Here is a 19730-nt window from a genome sequence, read left to right as displayed (position 1 = left end):
GAAACGCTGTATCACTGCCGTTCATAAGCGCAGTTCTGCTTTGTTTACAGCGGTAACCAAGGGAAACGCTGTATCACTTCCGTTCATAAGCGCAGTTCTGCTTTGTTTACAGCGGTAACCAAGGAAAAACGCTGTATCACTGCCGTTCATAAGCGCAGTTCTGCTTTGTTTACAGCGGTAACCAAGGAAACGCTGTATCACTGCCGTTCATAAGCGCAGTTCTGCTTTGTTTACAGCGGTAACCAAGGAAACGCTGTATCACTGCCGTTCATAAGCGCAGTTCTGCTTTGTTTACAGCGGGTAACCAAGGAAACGCTGTATCACTGCCGTTCATAAGCGCAGTTCTGCTTTGTTTACAGCGGTAACCAAGGAAACGCTGTATCACTGCCGTTCATAAGCGCAGTTCTGCTTTGTTTACAGCGGTAACCAAGGAAACGCTGTATCACTGCCGTTCATAAGCGCAGTTCTGATTTGTTTACACAGCGGTAACCAAGGAACCGCTGAATCACTGTATCACTGCCGTTCATAAGCGCAGTTCTGCTTTGTTTTACAGCACGGGTAAACCAAGGGAAACGCTGTATCACTGCCGTTCATAAGCGCAGTTCTGCTTTGTTTGCAGCGGTAACCAAGGAAACGCTGTATCACTGCCGTTCATAAGCGCAGTTCTGCTTTGTTTACAGCGGTGGTAACCAAGGAAACGCTGTATCACTGGCCGTTCATAAGCGCAGTTCTGCTTTGTTTACAGCGGTTAACCAAGGGGAAACGCTGTATCACTGCCGTTCATAAGCGCAGTTCTGCTTTGTTTACAGCGGTAACCAAGCAAACACTGTATCACTGCTGTTCATGAGCGCCACCTGCTGGCAGAGAGTGAATCTGCGTCTCATTCAGCTTGTCTGCTGCTTCGTTTAGATGTTTTATGTAGTATAGTTTTACAAAACTAAATTCAGAACACTGTTTTTGCTTCAAATTTCGAAATGATGCAGTCTAATTCAGAATAAAAAAATAATAATTCCTCAATCTTTCTTCATATTTTTATTAAAATTCATTAAAATCCACTGGTTTTAAATGAAAATAAAACAAAAAAACACATACAAAGCCTAAATTTATAGATTAATTAGAAATTTATTTTATTTGTGTAACTTATTTATTTGATTTGGGGTTTGTTTTAAAATTTCTATTTAGTTTTGTTATATCTCAACTTCACAAAGAAACGTGCAGCGAGAGCCTAATAAAATGACACCTCATTAACTGTATAATATCTTGTATTATAAATTGTGGGAAAATGTGAGAAAATCGAATCGTGAAATCAAAATCGTAAATCGAATCGTGAGTTAAGTGAATCATTACATCCCTAATATGTAAACATCTTCTATGTGAAATATCTTATTCAGGTCCGTACTAAATAAACAATAACATGCATTTTGTATGATCCCTCTTATTTTGGTAAAATAATTAACATTTAGCAGATTCTGATGGGGGATGTAAACTTTTGATCTCAACTGTAAGATAAATGCTAAATAAGCTTTGCATCAACCGGTGAACAGTACACAGCAGTATCCCACAATGCAATGTTTTCATGCCAAGTACAGGGAAAAACTCCAGTAGAACCTGAAGCGTGAAAATCGGAATTAGGACTGTATCATTTCGACAGGACAGAGGATTCACTCGCTTTCTCAATGCACCAAAGATTACAATTCCTCATGGAAAAACTCCTGGAAATTAAATGTTTAAAAGAAAAATGGAATACTTTCAGCACTCTCTATATCATGTTTTTTTTTATATAATATTACATAATATTTAAGAAAGAAATTATTAAAATGTACATGAATACACTGAATGCAAGGTAAGTTGCTTTGGATAAAAGTATGTGCCAAACACATGAATGTAAATTTAATGCATTTCATTTCAAGTTGCTTGATGCAAGAAACAATCTAAAGTAGTCTGTTTGTCTTTCTCTTTTTCTTACCTAAGACATAATAGCAGAAGCATTTTTGTAGTCCTATAAAATACGCCTAAAATATAGACTCAAATTATTAATCTATTTTAATTGAATCAAATCTAATCAAATCTAAATCTGCAAAAATCGTTCATGAATCAAATCGAGAGGAATTCACAGAAATGCAAAAAAAAAATGTTACAACAATCCACAATTGAGGGAAAATCGAGGGGGAAACGTTTCAGCAGCGTTCAAATAAAGAGCATCATTAGAAGGTCATAAAGAGCGTAATGCTGATGGCCTCCAGCGCGTCATTCCCAACATGATAAAACAGAAGGTCTGGAAACACAAGAGCGCTTTGGGGAATCAAGCCGCTCTGCCATAATTACCTCTCCTGACAAGCCGCGTATGATGCATTAATACGAGAGAACGACTCCACACAGTCATCCGGATTCAATCCACAAACTCAGCAGACGTTCAGAATGAAAGAGGAGGAATGAACAAATCAGGATCAAACCTCCACTTAAAACACACACAACGAAAAAAAAGAAAAGAAAATATAAGCATAACACCTTTTCAGCTTTCAGTTGGTTAATGTCTTTAATCATGGACCGAACCATTTCCAAGGGTGCCACTTTCACAAACTATTAATAATAAGAAATGGCAGCAATTAAACCTAATGAATGCCACCTGGCTAATGGAGCGCCGCCACCGGCACGTCATATTCTTGATAAATAATGAGCGTTTTGCCACCGATCCATACGTGAAGATCCCACGTCACATCCGTCAGATGAGCTCATTTTACTCCTAATGATTTTAAGGCCTTTGAGAAAAGCATTTATGTCAGAAATTGCTCCTGACTGTCTGCCAGGGTTAGCAGGAGTGAATGTAGTTTAATTGCGCAAACAACTGTGAGTTGAACTTCATGACACGACTTCAGTAAAACATCTGGAGACAGAAGCATTGCTAGTGAACAAACTCTGCAGCGGACAGGTCCGAGTGTATAACGTCCTGATAATCCCCATCTTATGAAGATTCCCCCCAAGCAACATTTATCACAAAAACGCCTGTGTTTGTGCCTCATGCTCTCCATATGCAAATTGGTCTAATTAACATGTGCAGATAAGTGCAAAGGAACATCTGCCTCGCCTCCTTCGACAGTCAGCTATGCTGAGTGTTGTGCACCAACAGCGCAGACAGAAACTGGAGCCGCACCACGTATCTCATTACATTCAGAAGAAACAAACCTCTTTCTGCTGGAAGCAGGGAGCGTTCAAACGGTCTGAAGGTCTTGTGTGATGTGATAAAGCTAAAATTACACACAGCTAAAATAAATATTTGAATGTGGAGCCACAACAAACAGCGTGAAGCACCATCGTGTCATGTTAGTGGTCATCAGAGTATATCTGAGCTGAAGTTGTGCGTGGGTTCAGTCGAGTCTGCAGTCATTGCACAGCACAAATTAAAACCCAAAAAAGTGGTTTATATTTTAATAATATTTGCATGGAGGATGTCTATGCTTGATTACTTTTGGTTTTATTTGTAGCTTGAACTAAAAATTCTTATCAAATGAATAAATCAATGTTTGACATCAGTTTAAAAGACGTTCTCTAACGGATCCTGCTTCATGCATGCTGTGATTGGTCGATTATGTAACTTATGCCTTGCCACCACTATGGTCACACTGAATTTAACTGTAACTTCATTAAAACACTTACTACTTGCTAACATTAATACATTAGGTATCATGAACTAACTAAAAACAAACAATACTTGTTATTTGAAGCTATAAATAAAAGTTAATGTTAATTATTTCTGCAAAACCCCAACTTTTTTTCACATTTGTAGCCAATGTGAATGATCCCTAATGCATTAACTACAAGCCAATAAACCATACAGAGTTTATGAATACTGTATAAGAGAATCTACGCACAGGACAATCACAATGAGTCATTTTTAAATGAACACGAGATGTTCTCCAGCTGTCGGAGTGGTGTCTCTGTATTCACCTCAAACACAGACACGTATAACACTGCACAATCCCAGCGCTTAATTATGATCGGCCGTGAAAAGCTGGCACTCGCGTAGAGCTTTCTGTGACAGGACGTGTTAAGTTATTTTTGGTCTAGCCTCCAAGAGTCATTCCTGCAGTTCTCCTGAAAACTGTAAGCCACAAGCCAGCCCTTGACGCCATCATGACACTTGGGGCAATCGTGCGCTTTAGCAAGGAGAGAAAGCAGATTAACGCTGACCAGCAGCTCCTGCCTGGGCAATTGCTACTGACACTTGTGCGGTATCAACTGCGTTCATAAGCGCAGTTCTGCTTTGTTTACAGCGGTAACCAAGGAACGCTGTATCAGCTAGCCTTGTTCAATGAAGCGCAGAGTTCTGCTGTTTAAGTTGTACAACCAAGGAAACGCTGTATCACTGCCGTTCATAAGCGCAGTTCTGCTTTGTTTACAGCGGTAACCAAGAAAACACTGTATACGCACTGCTGTGTATGAGCGCCACAAACCTGCTGGCAGAGACGCCGAGATCTGCGTCTCATTCAGCTTGTCTGCTGCTTCGTTTAGATGTTTTATGTAGTATAGTTTTACAAAACTAAATTCAGAACACTGTTTTTGCTTCAAATTTCGAAATGATGCAGTCTAATTCAGATTAAAAAAATATTAATGATGCATGTTTGTTTGGATGGTGATTAAAATGCAGTGGTTGCCTCTGGTTTTAAATGAAAAGAGCACAGACAAAGCCTTAGTTTGTCGATATTTAGAGATTTATTTTATTTGTGTAACTTATTTATTTGATTTGGGGTTTGTTTTAAAATTTCTATTTAGTTTTGTTATATCTCAACTTCACAAAGAAACGTGCAGCGAGAGCCTAATAAAATGACACCTCATTAACTGTATAATATCTTGTATTATAAATTGTGGGAAAATGTGAGAAAATCGAATCGTTAAACGAATCGAAACATCACTAAAGTGAATCATTACATCCCTAATATGTAAACATCATCTATTTGAAATATCTTATTCAGGTCCGTACTAAATAAACAATAACATGCATTGTGTATTGATCCCTCTTATTTTGGTAAAAATAATTAACATTTTGCAGATTCTGATGGGGGATGGTAAACTTTTGATCTCAACTGTAAGATAAATGCTAAATAAGCTTTGCATCAACCGGTGAACAGTACACAGCAGTATCCCACAATGCAATGTTTTCATGCAAGTACAGGGAAAAACTCCAGTAGAACCTGAAGCGTGAAAATCTGAATCTAGACTGTATCATTTCGACAGGACAGAGGATTCACTCGCTTTCTCAATGCACCAAAGATTACAATTCCTCATGGAAAAACTCCTGGAAATTAAATGTTTAAAAGAAAAATGGAATACTTTCAGCTCTCTCTATATAATGTTTTTTATATAATGTTATATAATATTTAAGAAAGAAATTATTAAAATGTACATGAATACACTGAATGCAAGGTAAGTTGCTTTGGATAAAAGTATGTGCCAAACACATGAATGTAAATTTAATGCATTTCATTTCAAGTTGCTTGATGCAAGAAACAATCTAAAGTAGTCTGTCTTTCTCTTTTTCTTACCTAAGACATAATAGCAGAAGCATTTTTGTAGTCCTATAAAATGCACCTAAAATATAGACTCAAATCATGAATCTATTTTAATTGAATCAAATCTAATCAAATCTAAATCTGCAAAAATCGTTCATGAATCAAATCGAGAGGAATTCACAGAAATGCAAAAAATGTTACACAATCCACAATTGGGGGAAAATCGAGGGAAACGTTTCAGCAGCGTTCAAATAAAGAGCATCATTAGAAGGTCATAAAGAGCGTAATGCTGATGGCCTCCAGCGCGTCATTCCCAACATGATAAAACAGAAGGTCTGGAAACACAAGAGCGCTTTGGGAATCAGCCGCTCTGGCCATAATTACCCTCCTGACAGCCGCGCATGATGCATTAATACGAGAACAGACTCCACACAGTCATCCGGATTCACTCCACAACTCAGCAGACGTTCAGAATGAAAGAGGAGGAATGAACAAATCAGGATCAAACCTCCACTTAAAACACACACAACGAAAAAAAAGAAAAGAAAATATAAGCATAACACCTTTTCAGTTTTCAGTTGGTTAATGTCTTTAATCATGTACCGAACCATTTCCAAGGGTGCCACTTTCACAAACTATTAATAATAAGAAATGGCAGCAATTAACCTAATGAATGCCACCTGGCTAATGGAGCGCCGGCACCGTCATATGTTCTGATAATAATGAGCGTTTGCCACAGATCCATACGTGAAGATCCCGTCACATCCGTCAGATGAGCTCATTTTACTCCTAATGATTTTAAGGCCTTTGAGAAAAGCATTTAATGTCAGAACTGCTCCTGACTGTCTGCCAGGGTTAGCAGGAGTGAATGTAGTTTAATGCGCAAACAAATGTGAGTGAACTTCATGACACGACTTCAGTAAACATCTGGAGACAGAAGCATGCGTGAACAAATCTGCAGCGGCGGTCCGAGTGTATAACGTCTGATAATCCCATCTTATGAAGATTTCCCCCCAAGTCAACATTTATCACTAAAGCAAAAACGCCTGTGTTTGTGCCTCATGCTCTACATATGCAAATTGCTCTAATTACACATGCAGATAAGTGCAAAGGAACATCTGCCTCGCCTCCTTCGACAGTCAGCTATGATGTTGTGCACAACAGCGCAGACAGAAACTGGAGCCGCACACGTCTCATTACATTCAGAATCAAACCTCTTTCTGCTGGAAGCAGGGAGCGTTCAAACGGTCTGAAGGTCTTGTGTGATGTGATAAAGCTAAAATTACACACAGCTAAAATAAATATTTGAATGTGGAGCCATAACAAACAGCGTGAAGCACCATCGTGTCATGTTATGGTCATCAGAGTATATCTGAGCTGAAGTGAGTGTGTCAGTCTGATCAGTCATTGCACAACACAAATTAAACCCAAAAGTGGTTTATATTTTAATAATATTTGCATGGAGGATGTCTATGCTTGATTACTTTCTGGTTTTATTTGTAGCTTGAACTAAAATTCTTATCAAATGAATAAATCAATGTGACATCAGTTTAAAACCGTTCTCTAACGGATCCTGCTTCATGCATGCCGTGATTGGTCGATTATGTAAAATGCCTACACACTATTGGTCAACTGAATTTACTGTAACTTGATTAAACACTTACAACTTACAACTAACATTAATACATTAGGGATCATGAACTAACAACAAACAATACTTGTTATATGAATCTATAAATAAAAGTTAATGTTAATTATTTCTGCAAATACTTTTTTCACATTTGTAGCCAATGTGAATGATCCCTAATGCATTTACTACAAGCCAATAAACCATACAGAGTTTATGAATACTGTATAAGAGAATCTGCACACAGGACAATCACAAGGAGTCATTTTTTAAATGAACACGAGATGTTCTCCAGCTGTCGGAGTGGTTTCTCAATAGTCACCTCAAACACAGACACGTATAACACAATCCCAGCGCTAATTATGATCGGCCGTGAAAGGTGGCACTCGTAGAGCTTTCTGTGACAGGACGTGTTAAAGTTATTTTGGTCTAGCCTCCAAGAGTCATTACTGCAGTTCTCCTGAAAACTGTCAGCAAAGCCTCCCTTACCCATCATGCACTGGGCATCGGCGCTTTAGCAAGGAAGCAGATTACGCTGACCAGCAGCTTCCTGCCTGGAGCAATGCTACTGACACTTGTGCCATTCTGGCCCATTTGTTTCATTCCAGCACTGCAACTGATCGCAGTATGCTAACACACAACCTCAGGCCTCGCACGCATCTCGCACACATCCCGTATGCATCTTGCACGCATCTAACACGCCTCTCCCACGCATCTTGCAAGCATCCCGTACGCATCTCACTCATAGTACATTGGCAGCACTGCTCGTTTTTTTGGCATTTTCACCTTTATTATGATAGGACAGATCACAGCTGACAGGAAGTGAAGTGGAAGATAGATGGGGGTGGGATTGGGAAAGGTCCTTGAGGCAGGATTCGAATTTGGGACGCCCGTTTTTTTTTTTTTTTTTTGGCAGAGGTGGCATTCTGTGCTGTGCTTTTTGAAAAACTTATTTCACACATTTTATATGAAGAAATTAAAATAAAGGTACTTTAATTTTCCTACTGTAAATTAAAATAGTCATTGTGAATATTCATTTTTCATTTGCATTTATTTTGAAGTGCATCGGTAACAATAGTAATGTCTTGCAGGGAAATAATAATAACAATAATAATAGCTCTTCTTAATATTAGTACTATATTCTAATGGTCTGGCTTCCTAAAGCATCAGTGTAAACGTAATGTAGACTGAAACACTACATCGAAAAATAAAAGAGGCTTGAGTTCACTTTAAAGTTCAGCTACAAAGCAATGCAATGTCAGTGCAGAGGTTTTTTAATTTATTTAGTTCTGGACACTGAAAATGGGTCTGAACTCTTCATATCGAACTCTGTGTGCATCAGATTGAGGCACTTAACTTTCAGAAGTAGAGAGAGAGAGACCAACCCCTTTCCTGTGGGAAACTCTGAAGGGACATTATTACCATGCTACAGAAACAGTGCACATGATTTTAGAATTTCATTCCGGTTCTCGCAAATCAAGGATGCTTTCAACACATCAGCCTTGACACCCTGAAAATGCATTCTCGCTCACAGCCTCCTCTTCCACAGGGCTGTTTTCCTCTGCTCTGACGATATAAACGCTGGCAGCTCTGTGATTACAGAGAGAAGCCACAGGCCTGAGCTGACAGATCCACTTCTGTTCACACTGAGAGAGGAGAGGAGAGCACTGCACTCCAGATCTGACGTTACTGGACCAGCGTCTGAACGCAGCACAGTCATGGGGAGCAGCGTCTTGGACATTTTGACCATCTGAGCATCCGTTGCATCACTTCTAATTTTTTTCCTCTGTGATTTGGAACATGAGCATCTCAAGTTAAAATAATGAAATGTTTTAACACTGTGTTTTTGTTGCTCTACACTGAAATATATATTTTTTTTTTAATAGTTCTTTGATCTCATATGACCGAAGGTAAGGGCCTGCAATAACATGGTTTACCAGAGTGGCACTGTAGCACAAAACTGTAATTCCGCCTTCCTGATACTCCCTACATGTAAACCAACTGGGCTGGGATAATAAATTGATGCATTTCCATTTGTGGACCGATTCTGAGATTTTCCGAATGCATCGCGATTCTCACTGGAATTGATGCTGAGCTTAGTTTTTAACAGCAGATGGCGCTCTAGGCTAGTTTTTAACCGCACACTAAAATGCTCACAAAGAAGAGTGCTTGTGTATTCAGTTGAGCCATGTAAGTGGTTAAACGTACTTGCACCTCTCCTTTTATGCTCTATGATGTGAGATTAATGTAAACAGTCCACTGTAAACACTTGTAATTAGGGCTGCACGATGAATCGAAATGAAATTGAAATCATGATTAGACAGAAGCTGTGACTGTCATGTGTATCTTTCAGTGAAGCACGGTTCTGTGATCAGTAGTAAATCTCCATTCGAAGGCCACAGGGTGCTCTCGCGCAGAAAGTGCAAATACGGCAAATATAAAATCTTAGAATCATTTCTTGATTCGCAATGCATCGATTTATTTTAGCAGCCCTGCAGTTACGTGTGTTTGAAAGTTTTCCAACACTACAAACAAATAAAAGCGGTCATGTGTAATATACTCACAATGTTTTTTTTTTTTGTTATTCACTTAAGTTTTAAAAATAAGTTTTATATACATAAGCAGCGGTTTCCTGTTAGCAAACATACCAATGCTGATGAGAGAGGATTATTATTACTCTCAATAACGAAATAAATGCACAACAAAAATGACAGCATTGGAAACCAGCAGTTAAGGAAGCATCTGATCATAGCGATGTGGATTTCTGCACTAGCTCTGCAATCGGCACTCAAGTCACACCACATTTATTTATATAACATGTTATGCAATCGATTGCTTTAACGCAAGCAAGCAGCTTTTCATTATCACACATGAAAAAACAATGTTGCTTTCAGTTAGAATTACAACTTGATTTTATGCTTTTGCACGGTTGCGGTCTCGCAGTGTTTAGGAGCGGTGCGTCTGCAGCAGTGCAGAGATCGTTTCCCAACCGAGTCTATTTTTGCTGCGCTGCATGCACTGAATTAAAGTAACAGCGCATTGTTTGCAATAAATATGATCATGCATTGACACAAAAATGTAGTAATTACACAATAAATGCATATAATTGAAATCTACTGTGTAATAATTTTAAAGTTCTTAAAGTTCTTTATGAACTGCAGGATTGCTTGTAATAAAGATTTAAATGCAAAAGAAAAGGCAGTAGAGCTGACTGTTTCTGTCAGTGGTAAGTTTTAATTTAGAATGTTTGTGATAACTAAGAAAAGTAGTTAAAATGTTTTAGAAACTTAATATATAAATCTAAAAGTGAATGCAAAAGTAAAAAGCATTAATAATTGATGAAAGACTGCATTACTGTACTGTGCAAAAAGAAAGAATCACAATGTTGAAAAAGCATTTTGAGTAACAATGTTTGGATTAAAATCAAAATAATGGATAAATGTGTTTGTGAATCAGGAGCAGACTCCTGTGTGAACGCTGGTTCTGTACCACACATGGACTACATACACACTGCAGACAGAGTGTGTGTGAACCTCACATACAGCTCACACAATCAGGCTCGCGCTGTGGAAGCTATTGTGCAACAATCACATGACTGTAAACACAAAAATACAGTGCATGATCAAACATTTAGGTGAGATAAATATATATTTTTGAAAAAAAAAAAAAAAAAAAAAACGGTCCCCTCCACCCCTCAAATAATAAAAAAATAAATAAACCTCTCACAAGAGTCCCCTAAGAGAATAATTAATTTTCAAAAATAAAATTCAGGCCCTGAATAAATATCTTAAAATCTTGATCTGATCATCACTATTAATAATTCTACATGATAAAAAGATCAACAGCCTCAAAAATCCTGATCGGAGCACAGACAATTTAAATAAATATTTTTTAAAAAGTATAACGAAAATTAACATTTTAGGGCCTTATGAAATCCATTTTTCCCTCTCAATTTTTTTTTTTTTTTTGTTACATTAAATTTTGGTAATCTAAAAGTATGTTAAACTGAAACAATGAAACGTATACAATTAAAAAAAAAAATAAAATAAAATAAAATAAATATATATATATATATATATATTATTATTTTTTTTTTTTTTAAGACAACTTAAAAAGACTTAATAAGACAACTTTTTTTGCTTTAAACCAATATTCTGTTTTGAGAGGTTATCATGAAGACCTGTGTAAATATCTGTGTATTCGATGATAGTTTTTTTTTTTTCATCAGCTGTTTGCACATCATGGAAATCAAAGGGCCGTTCCAATGTAGTCACCTGAACTAATCACACAGTTGTTAATTGCTGTCACTTCTGAGTCCTCAGGTACTCGTTCCCATAGCACAGTCTGCTTCTGAGTTCATGAATCAGCAGATAAACCACACACAAGCGATGCTAAAGCAGTCAGACCCGGCAGGCCTGGTGGAAGGAGGCTGGTTAACGTCAGTCCCACTCGGCCGCTGGATTAACAGGCATGTAATGTGAGGATAACGGGCAGATGAGCGATAAATAATCAATGAGGAGCGCTTCTGCGAGTGTGCCATCACAAACACACCGTCTGCAGCCAAGCAATCAGCATATCAATGGCACAGCGGCCTCCGCACGGATCGCGCTAGACAAACCCCCGATAACAGAGGAATTAACAAACGCTTGACATTTGCTCGACATCCATTATTCTGACACTTCTTCAGGATTTCAAAAGCCTGAGTGCATCCTTATTCAAAATTCAGATTCCCCAAGCGAGCCACTGGCACCATATTGCAGCCCGCCTCAGCGCTGATGAAAAACGAACACATTAGGGCCCCTTTCAGACGCATTAAGGGCCCTGGCGTGTGCAGATTCAAATACGCCCAAACGGGGAGCATCTGCCCGAGTCCCGCTCCCAACATCTCCAGTACTCCTCCTCATTCCGGCTCCGGAGACATATGCAAACTGGGTGGAACGGCATTTTAAAGAGGGCCGATCATTACACCCAAATTCATTCATGGGGTTGTACGGGGCCCGGCCGCGGCCCCTCTCAGGGGAGGAGTGACAGCACCTCATACGATCCGGACTGCACTATTAAGAGCGCTTCATTTCCAATTCTAATGCTGAGGAGTCCGAGGACAGGCCCGGCCGATGTCACCCTCGCCAGCCGCCCAACAGGGATCTGCATGCGTCTCTATTGTGAGACGAGGAGAGTGACAGCACACTCCCTCCAGAACAGCCAGAGCGCGGGCCGCGAGAGGCCTGGCTGACAGATGACTCACAACATCTGTGTTACGGGAGCGTCCGGCAGACGCCAGACAGGAGCATACGCTGCTTCGATGCATACGAGGATTCATTCATATAAATGACTGCACAGATGTCAGCTGATCACAATTAACTGACTATTACATTTGTAAAGAGAAATATATTCACTTGTTGAATACCCAAAAGGGGGGGGGGGGGGGGGCGGGGGGGGGGGGGGGCTAATAGTACTATTTTTGTTTATCAGTTATTAAGGAGAACATTATTAATCTGAATGATTAACAGGTGCTACCATCAGGTTGCTAAATTTCTGATGTGCTGTTAGCACATTGCTTTGGTTTCTGGGGTGTTCTGGCTGATGGTAAAAGATGCTTTAATTCTTTGTAATTTTTTCACTGTACTAAAGCATTAAATAAGTCATATGATGATGCACCGTATTATTATTTTCCACACACCATACATTATTGTTGCTCCTCTCTGCGCTGTTTTTTACAGAAGTGATTTTTACAAAGCTCATCGTTCTGAAAAGCGAGGTGTGCTCTGATTGGCCAGCTATCCAGTGCGTTGTGATTGGCCAAATACATCAAGCGTGTGACAGAAATGTTACGCCCCTTTCCATATTTGGAGAAACACAGCGTCTCCATGACAACAATACTACATCGAGAATAAAAGTCACACCTACTTTCTTTGCGTAAACATTTGGGCGGTGTCACACAGTGATGTAGATTTGTGGGGGGGGGGTGTTTAACGAGGGATTTCAGGAAGGCGTGGACGAGTCTTAACTTTTATAAAGAATATCTCTTTGAGTTTAAGACTTTAGTCTTTAGAAAATGTACAGATCTTATATATGCACAAACAGCTTGCAACACTCCAAAGACAAAGGAAAACCTATGAAGCCTATGAAAATCATATGAAATCGCATCATGTGACTCCTTTAAAATACCATAATATTTGCAGATATTCGAGAAACATGCTAATCTCAGTTTCTCTGAGAAACACAACGACACTACAGCAGTTATGCTGCTTTGAAACGAGCATTCCGTGTCGGAATGTCTGTTTTTGTTTTGGTCCGTGTGACTCCGCCCACTGCCAGTTTACCCAATAGGATTTCGACACTCTGGGTTGCCAGTTGGTGGAAAACTCAGCATATTGCCGCCATGTAGGCCAGCAAATGAACCGGATCAGAGGAGTGTTGATTTATACACAGAAACGTGGATCAATCATCACATCCACTTTCAGTGTAAGGCTGGTCACTTTCCATTGTCAGTCACATGAGCGTCGCGTCTGATGAGGAGCGGGCGCTAGTTCAGTGTTTTGAATTAGGACTGTGGTACCCATTTCAACCTCTAGCTGTCATTATTACAGACTGCACCTTTAAGATGTTATGGGTGGTTGTCAGGGTATTGCTATGGTGTAATGAGCAGATTTTAGAGTGCTGCTAAGCTACATTTCTATTGCTTTTGACAAATTTATTACCACCATAAAATATTTATTAATATTCTTGCAATATTATAAGTACTGGAATCATTTTTAATAATAAAAAAAAGGTATATAATAAAAACCACAATATTTTTTATTTAATGGTAAAACCACAAATACTACAATACCAGTTCTTACATTTTAAATTCTTTTAAACAAACATCAAGCTTTTATTTTGGCAGTAAACCACAGGAAGTCCTTACATGACTTTGCAACAGATTTAGAAAAGTTTCTCATTACAAATCTGCTGAAATGGGTGTCGCTGATTACATGAATGAATATTTGATTCAATCGAAGTCTCAGGTTTGATGGTCAAATTTGAAAGCAGGTGATGGAGATTTAGCGCTAATCAGGGAACCGGCTTTACTGACAAAATGCGCGTGACAATCGCATGCAATATATCGCCCCGCCCTAAAAAGTATTACTCTATAAAAAGTTTATTATATTTTATTTCAGTTATTTATTTTTTTTTAATTTTAAGTTTTTTTTTAAGTTTTTATTTTTTTTTTGTAGTTAACTATAATAACCTGGAATCACTTTAAAAACACTGACAACCAATCAGAATCCATCCTGCCTTAAAGAGCTCCAGCGCATGTGTGTGTGTGTGAGTGTGTGTGAGTGTGTGTGTGTGTGTGTGTGTGTGTGTTTTCACACTGTTAGAGTGTGGTTTTTTGAGTGAGTGTGTGTGTGTGTGTGTGTGTGTGTGTGTGTGTGTGTTAGAGTGTGTGTTTGTGAGTGTGTGTGTGTGTGTGTGTGTGTGTGAGTGTGTGAGAGTGTGAGTGTGTGTGTGTGTGTGTGTGTGTGTGTGTGTGTGTGTGTGTGAGGACAGGCTGAGGTTAAACACGGGTGTGTGTGCAGCGTTCAGGAGATGACGGAGCATGCAGATGGGATGAGCTCAGGGCCGCTCTGACAGAACGGATGAGGAAGGACAGAAGACGTCAGTATGTACGGAGGCCGGCTCTGCCTCTGGAACGGGGGGAGTATTGGCAGGCCTGAGCGCATGCTAACAGATGATGGATGGCCCAGTCGATATGTTGTGTCTTAAGAGCCCAGACTCCTGCCAGCCCAATCACCAAGCCTCCAGAGCGCCGCTATCATTGTGTGAAGACTAGGGCTGCACAATATTGAGGAATAAAACCTCACGTTATGATATTTTGTTTTTCTGCAATATACAGTACATTGCATTATGAACAAATATATATATAGAAAAATCACCAGATGACTTGAATAGCTCTATTTGGGGAAAAAAATAAATGTTAAGGATGATTTTGCAGGTAGGGTTACAAAGGGGTGGAACATTTCTGGACACTTTCCAAAAATTCCCATTAGAGTAGATTTATAACACTGTTGTTTGTATTATATCACCTTTGCATCTAATGACAAAATCACAGGCAAGGCTAACGCGAGGGTGTTTCTATCTTCATTCACTGGATTCATTCAGAAACTACACACCGCTGTGCTGCTCGGACACACAACACTTCTGCTGTGAAGGTAAGATTGAATCATTTAATCATTTCAGGGAAGATGATGTACAGGTCTGGGGGCGGGGCCAGTGTCTTAACTGCGTTGAAATATTTTAACCGCATAATTTTTTCATAACTAATTAATTAAGTTTAGACAGCCCTAGTATAAATATAACGATCAGTGTACTGAACATCGCACATCTCGTGAACGATGCTGAAACGATATATCGCTCAAATAACACCAGCAGCGCTCTCGGCTTGGGTTTGGGTTGTACTTCTGGCCGTCGGAAAAACAAACGCAAGCGCTGAACCTGCCTGCAAGACAAAACACGGCGCGAGTGTGAACGGACGAGGCCATATATCAGGATATTCCTGGAGGACAGTGGCATATAAAGCAGCACATCTGGGGCACGAGACTAATACACACTACATCCTCTAAAGTGCTGACGCCAATAAGAGTGTATTCCTGCGGGACGTACTCTGTCTGTGATTACAGCACGATGAAAACAGGAAGCTCCTGCTTCACATGACTCTCTAAGTGACCTCTGAAGAACGGCGGCGTCTCGGGGGTCTGACGGGATTACATGTGTTACATTCAATAAAGACACGCTCTCACTGTCCCACACACACACACACAATCAACATATTCACCATACGAGAGAGCGATCTGACGGCTGATTATTAGATCAGATTAATAAAGATCAGACTTGAGCTCAAAGGTGTCAGGGTTCGGTCTAATAAAACATCACAGTAAGAAGCAGGGCTGCACGATTAATTGAAACAAAACCAAAATCGTTATGTGGCTTTGTCCAAAGGCTCTGCTTTAATTAAACACATGTGCAATAAATATCAGTGCGGTGATTTTATAATGTATTAATAAAATTAAATTACTGAAATATTAATATTAAATATTAATGTTAATAAAATTATTATTATTATTATTAGATTACAGTATTATACTATTTTTCTTAAATATTCATTTTATTTTTATTTAGTCATTTTAATATTTTTAAGTTGCAATAATAACAATTATAAAACTTTAATTATTATTATTATTATTTATTTATGTGTTGATTTAATCACAACATTTTGACCAAACTGTACAGCCTTAATCAAACAATAATATTTCTTATTTTGTTTTTATTTAGTCATTTTAATATTTTTATTTTGTAATAATAATAATGATATTATTATCATCATTATTATTATTATTATCATTGACAGCCATATTGATATAATCACAAAATTCGGAACAAATTTGGCAGCCCTACAATAATCAAAGCAAATCTGGATTTTTTTCTTCTTTAAATTGCATTTTAAATCACTTCTGACCCTCAGAAAAATCACAGCGGGCGAGCATGTAAGTGTTGTTCTGAGGTGATGCGTGTGAGGGAGCTCACTGTGGGAACTGGGTCTGCAGGGTCTTCATGCACTGCCTTGTGGGCCGCAGCTGCTCCACGAATCGCCCGATCACTCGGTACTCAGCCCTGCAGATCTGCATCCGCTTCACCGACTTATCTGGAAGAAACAAAACACACGTGAGACCCCGCACCACAAAACCAGTCTTAAGGGTCCGTTTTTTTAAAATTGAGATGTATACATCATCTGAGATCTGAATAAATAATCTCTCCATTGATGTGTGGTTTGTTCGGAGGACAATATTTGTCTGAGATACAACTATTTGAAAATCTGGAATCTGAGGGAGCAAAAAAATCTAAATATTGAGAAAATCATCTTTAAAGTTGTTCAAATGAAGATCTTAGCAATGCATATTACTAATCAAAAATTAAGTTTTGATATTTTTACGGTAGAAAATGTACTAAATATCTTCATGGAACATGATCTTTACTTAATATCCTAATGATTTTTGTCATAAAAGAGAAATGTATAATTGTGACCCATACAATGTATTGTTGTCTATTGCTACAAATATACCTGTGCTACTGATGACTGACTGATTCTTTTATTTACTGACAGCGATCTCAGACTTGTGTCAGCTCCACAATATCGGATTCAAATCATTTCTATATTTCTGAATAAATTAGAAAACAAAGAAATTGATAATCAGATTCATAACCTCTGAATGAGGTGTTTAAAGGCACACTTTATTGTATTCTCTGATATTATTTGATTAGTAATTAGCAGTGCTGGTTACCATGGCGACTTTTAATTCTATTCAGAGAAAGTGAGAGACCAACACATTTGCTGCATAACAAAACATCGAGTGTGTGATTTATTTTTAAATATATTAAATACTTAGCAGACGCTTGAATACACGAGAGGAGAAAATATAATGTTTATAATATCTGTATAATAATAAACATGAAGAGAGCTGTCAACTCACACACACACCACACACTGACAGCTCACACACACAGACACACACACACACACACACACACACACACACACACACACACACACACACACACACACACACACACACAGACAGCTCACACACACACACACACACACACACACACACACACACACACACACACACACAGTTGAGACACACACACACCACACACACACACACACAGACACACACACACACACACCACACACACACACACACACACACACACACACACACACACACACACACCACACACACAGCTCACACACACACACACACACACAAACACACACACACACACAAACACAGCTCACACACACACACACACACACACACACACACACACACACACACACACACACACACACACACACACACACACACACACACACACACACAGACACACACAGACAGCTCACACACACACACACTGACAGCTCACACTCACACACACACACACACACACACAGCTCAAACACACACACACACACAAAGCTCACACACACACACACACACCTCACACACACACACACGCTCACACCACGCTCACTCACAAAACAGCACACTCACACACACAGACACGCACACAGACGCCAACACACACCCACAGACAGACACACACACTCACTCACTCATTCACTCACACACACACACACACACACACACACACACACACACAAACACTCACTCACTCACACACACACACACACAGACACACTGACAGCTCACACACACAGACACACACACACACACACACACACACACACTCACTGACGACACAACCACAGAAACAGCACACACAGACACAACATGACAGCTCACACACACACACACACACACACACACACACACTCACTCACTCACTCACTCACTCACTCAGCTCATAAACACACACACACACACACACACACACACCACTCACACACACACTCACACACACAGGACACACACACACACACACACACAACCACACACAAACACAGCTCATAAACACACACACACACACACACACACACACACACACACACACACACACACTCACTCACTCACACACACACAAACACACCTCACAAACACACACACACACACACTCACACACACTCACACACACACACACACACACACACAGCTCATAAACACACACACACACACACACACACACACACACACACACACACACACAGCTCATAAACACACACACACACACACACACACAAACACACACACACACACACACACACACACACACACACTGCAGCTCATAAACACACACACACACACACACTGCAGCTGTACTGTAACGTTACCTGCGACAGTCGCACTGCTGCTCGACACCGAATCCATCATAAACACCCAAAAATGATTAAAAACACTATAAGTCCGAACAAGACTGTAAACTCTTCAGACTCCGCCGCTCACGCACGCTACAGCGTCACTTCCTGATCAACTCCCGCGAACCAGTTCAAACGTCACATAAGAGTAAAGGCGCTCCTGATTGGCCGGAGCGATTATTGTCATTGAGTAAAGCTGAAGCTGATCGGAGAATTTTCACGCGACTCTTGTTGTGAAATAATTCATGAGAGATTCATTAAACATTACACATTATATGAAGAAGTCATACGTAACGGTAATTAACTCTTTCAGATTCAGTTTCAGTCAAATTACAAGTGCAGGATTTTGTTTCTTTACTCGTCTTGCTCATCTGTATAAAAATAATCATTACATTTATAAGCTGAGGGCAATGTTGGATCTAAATTTGCATTATGAGCATAAACATTACGCCACAACAATACTTCTGGACAAGATTTTAACATTTAAAGAAAAAAAAACTGAAGTGTAATTTAGTTATAAATACTGACATATGTTCTCACAGTTTAACAGTAAGTGTGTTTTTGTCTTTATTTTTAGTGCTGCTTTACCATAAATCAGCACTAATAGTCATTTCATTCCACTGTTAAACCTCTTACTGTGTTAATACATTTCCTCTAGCTTCTTTTTCCTTCAGGTCTTTCAGAGCTGTCTGGAGACACACGGAGCGTGCATGAGTCGACACGGACTCTTTATGTGCTG

At 39.4% G+C, this 19730-nt stretch overlaps 1 protein-coding gene across 3 annotated transcripts in view; it reads right to left on the bottom strand.

The window, feature by feature from the left end:
• Positions 1 to 19121, bottom strand: part of cdin1 (CDAN1 interacting nuclease 1) — an 81305-nt gene extending 62184 nt beyond the window's left edge. For all 3 annotated transcript variants that reach the window (XM_042742989.1, XM_042742987.1, XM_042742988.1), the window contains exons 1-2: positions 18968 to 19121; positions 16702 to 16819 (exon numbers count right to left, since the gene is read on the bottom strand). In XM_042742989.1, the coding sequence (XP_042598923.1) occupies positions 16702 to 16819; positions 18968 to 19007 (158 nt within the window). In that variant the 5' untranslated portion in view covers positions 19008 to 19121. The remainder of the gene's footprint in view (positions 1 to 16701; positions 16820 to 18967) is intronic.
• Positions 19122 to 19730: the final 609 nt, after the last annotated feature.

Source organism: Cyprinus carpio, chromosome B17, assembly GCF_018340385.1.
Source record: "Cyprinus carpio isolate SPL01 chromosome B17, ASM1834038v1, whole genome shotgun sequence".
In the NCBI taxonomy this organism is placed as follows: Eukaryota; Metazoa; Chordata; class Actinopteri; order Cypriniformes; family Cyprinidae; genus Cyprinus; species Cyprinus carpio.
Note: the sequence above shows the minus strand (reverse complement) of the source record. Positions and strands in the feature narration are given on the sequence as shown.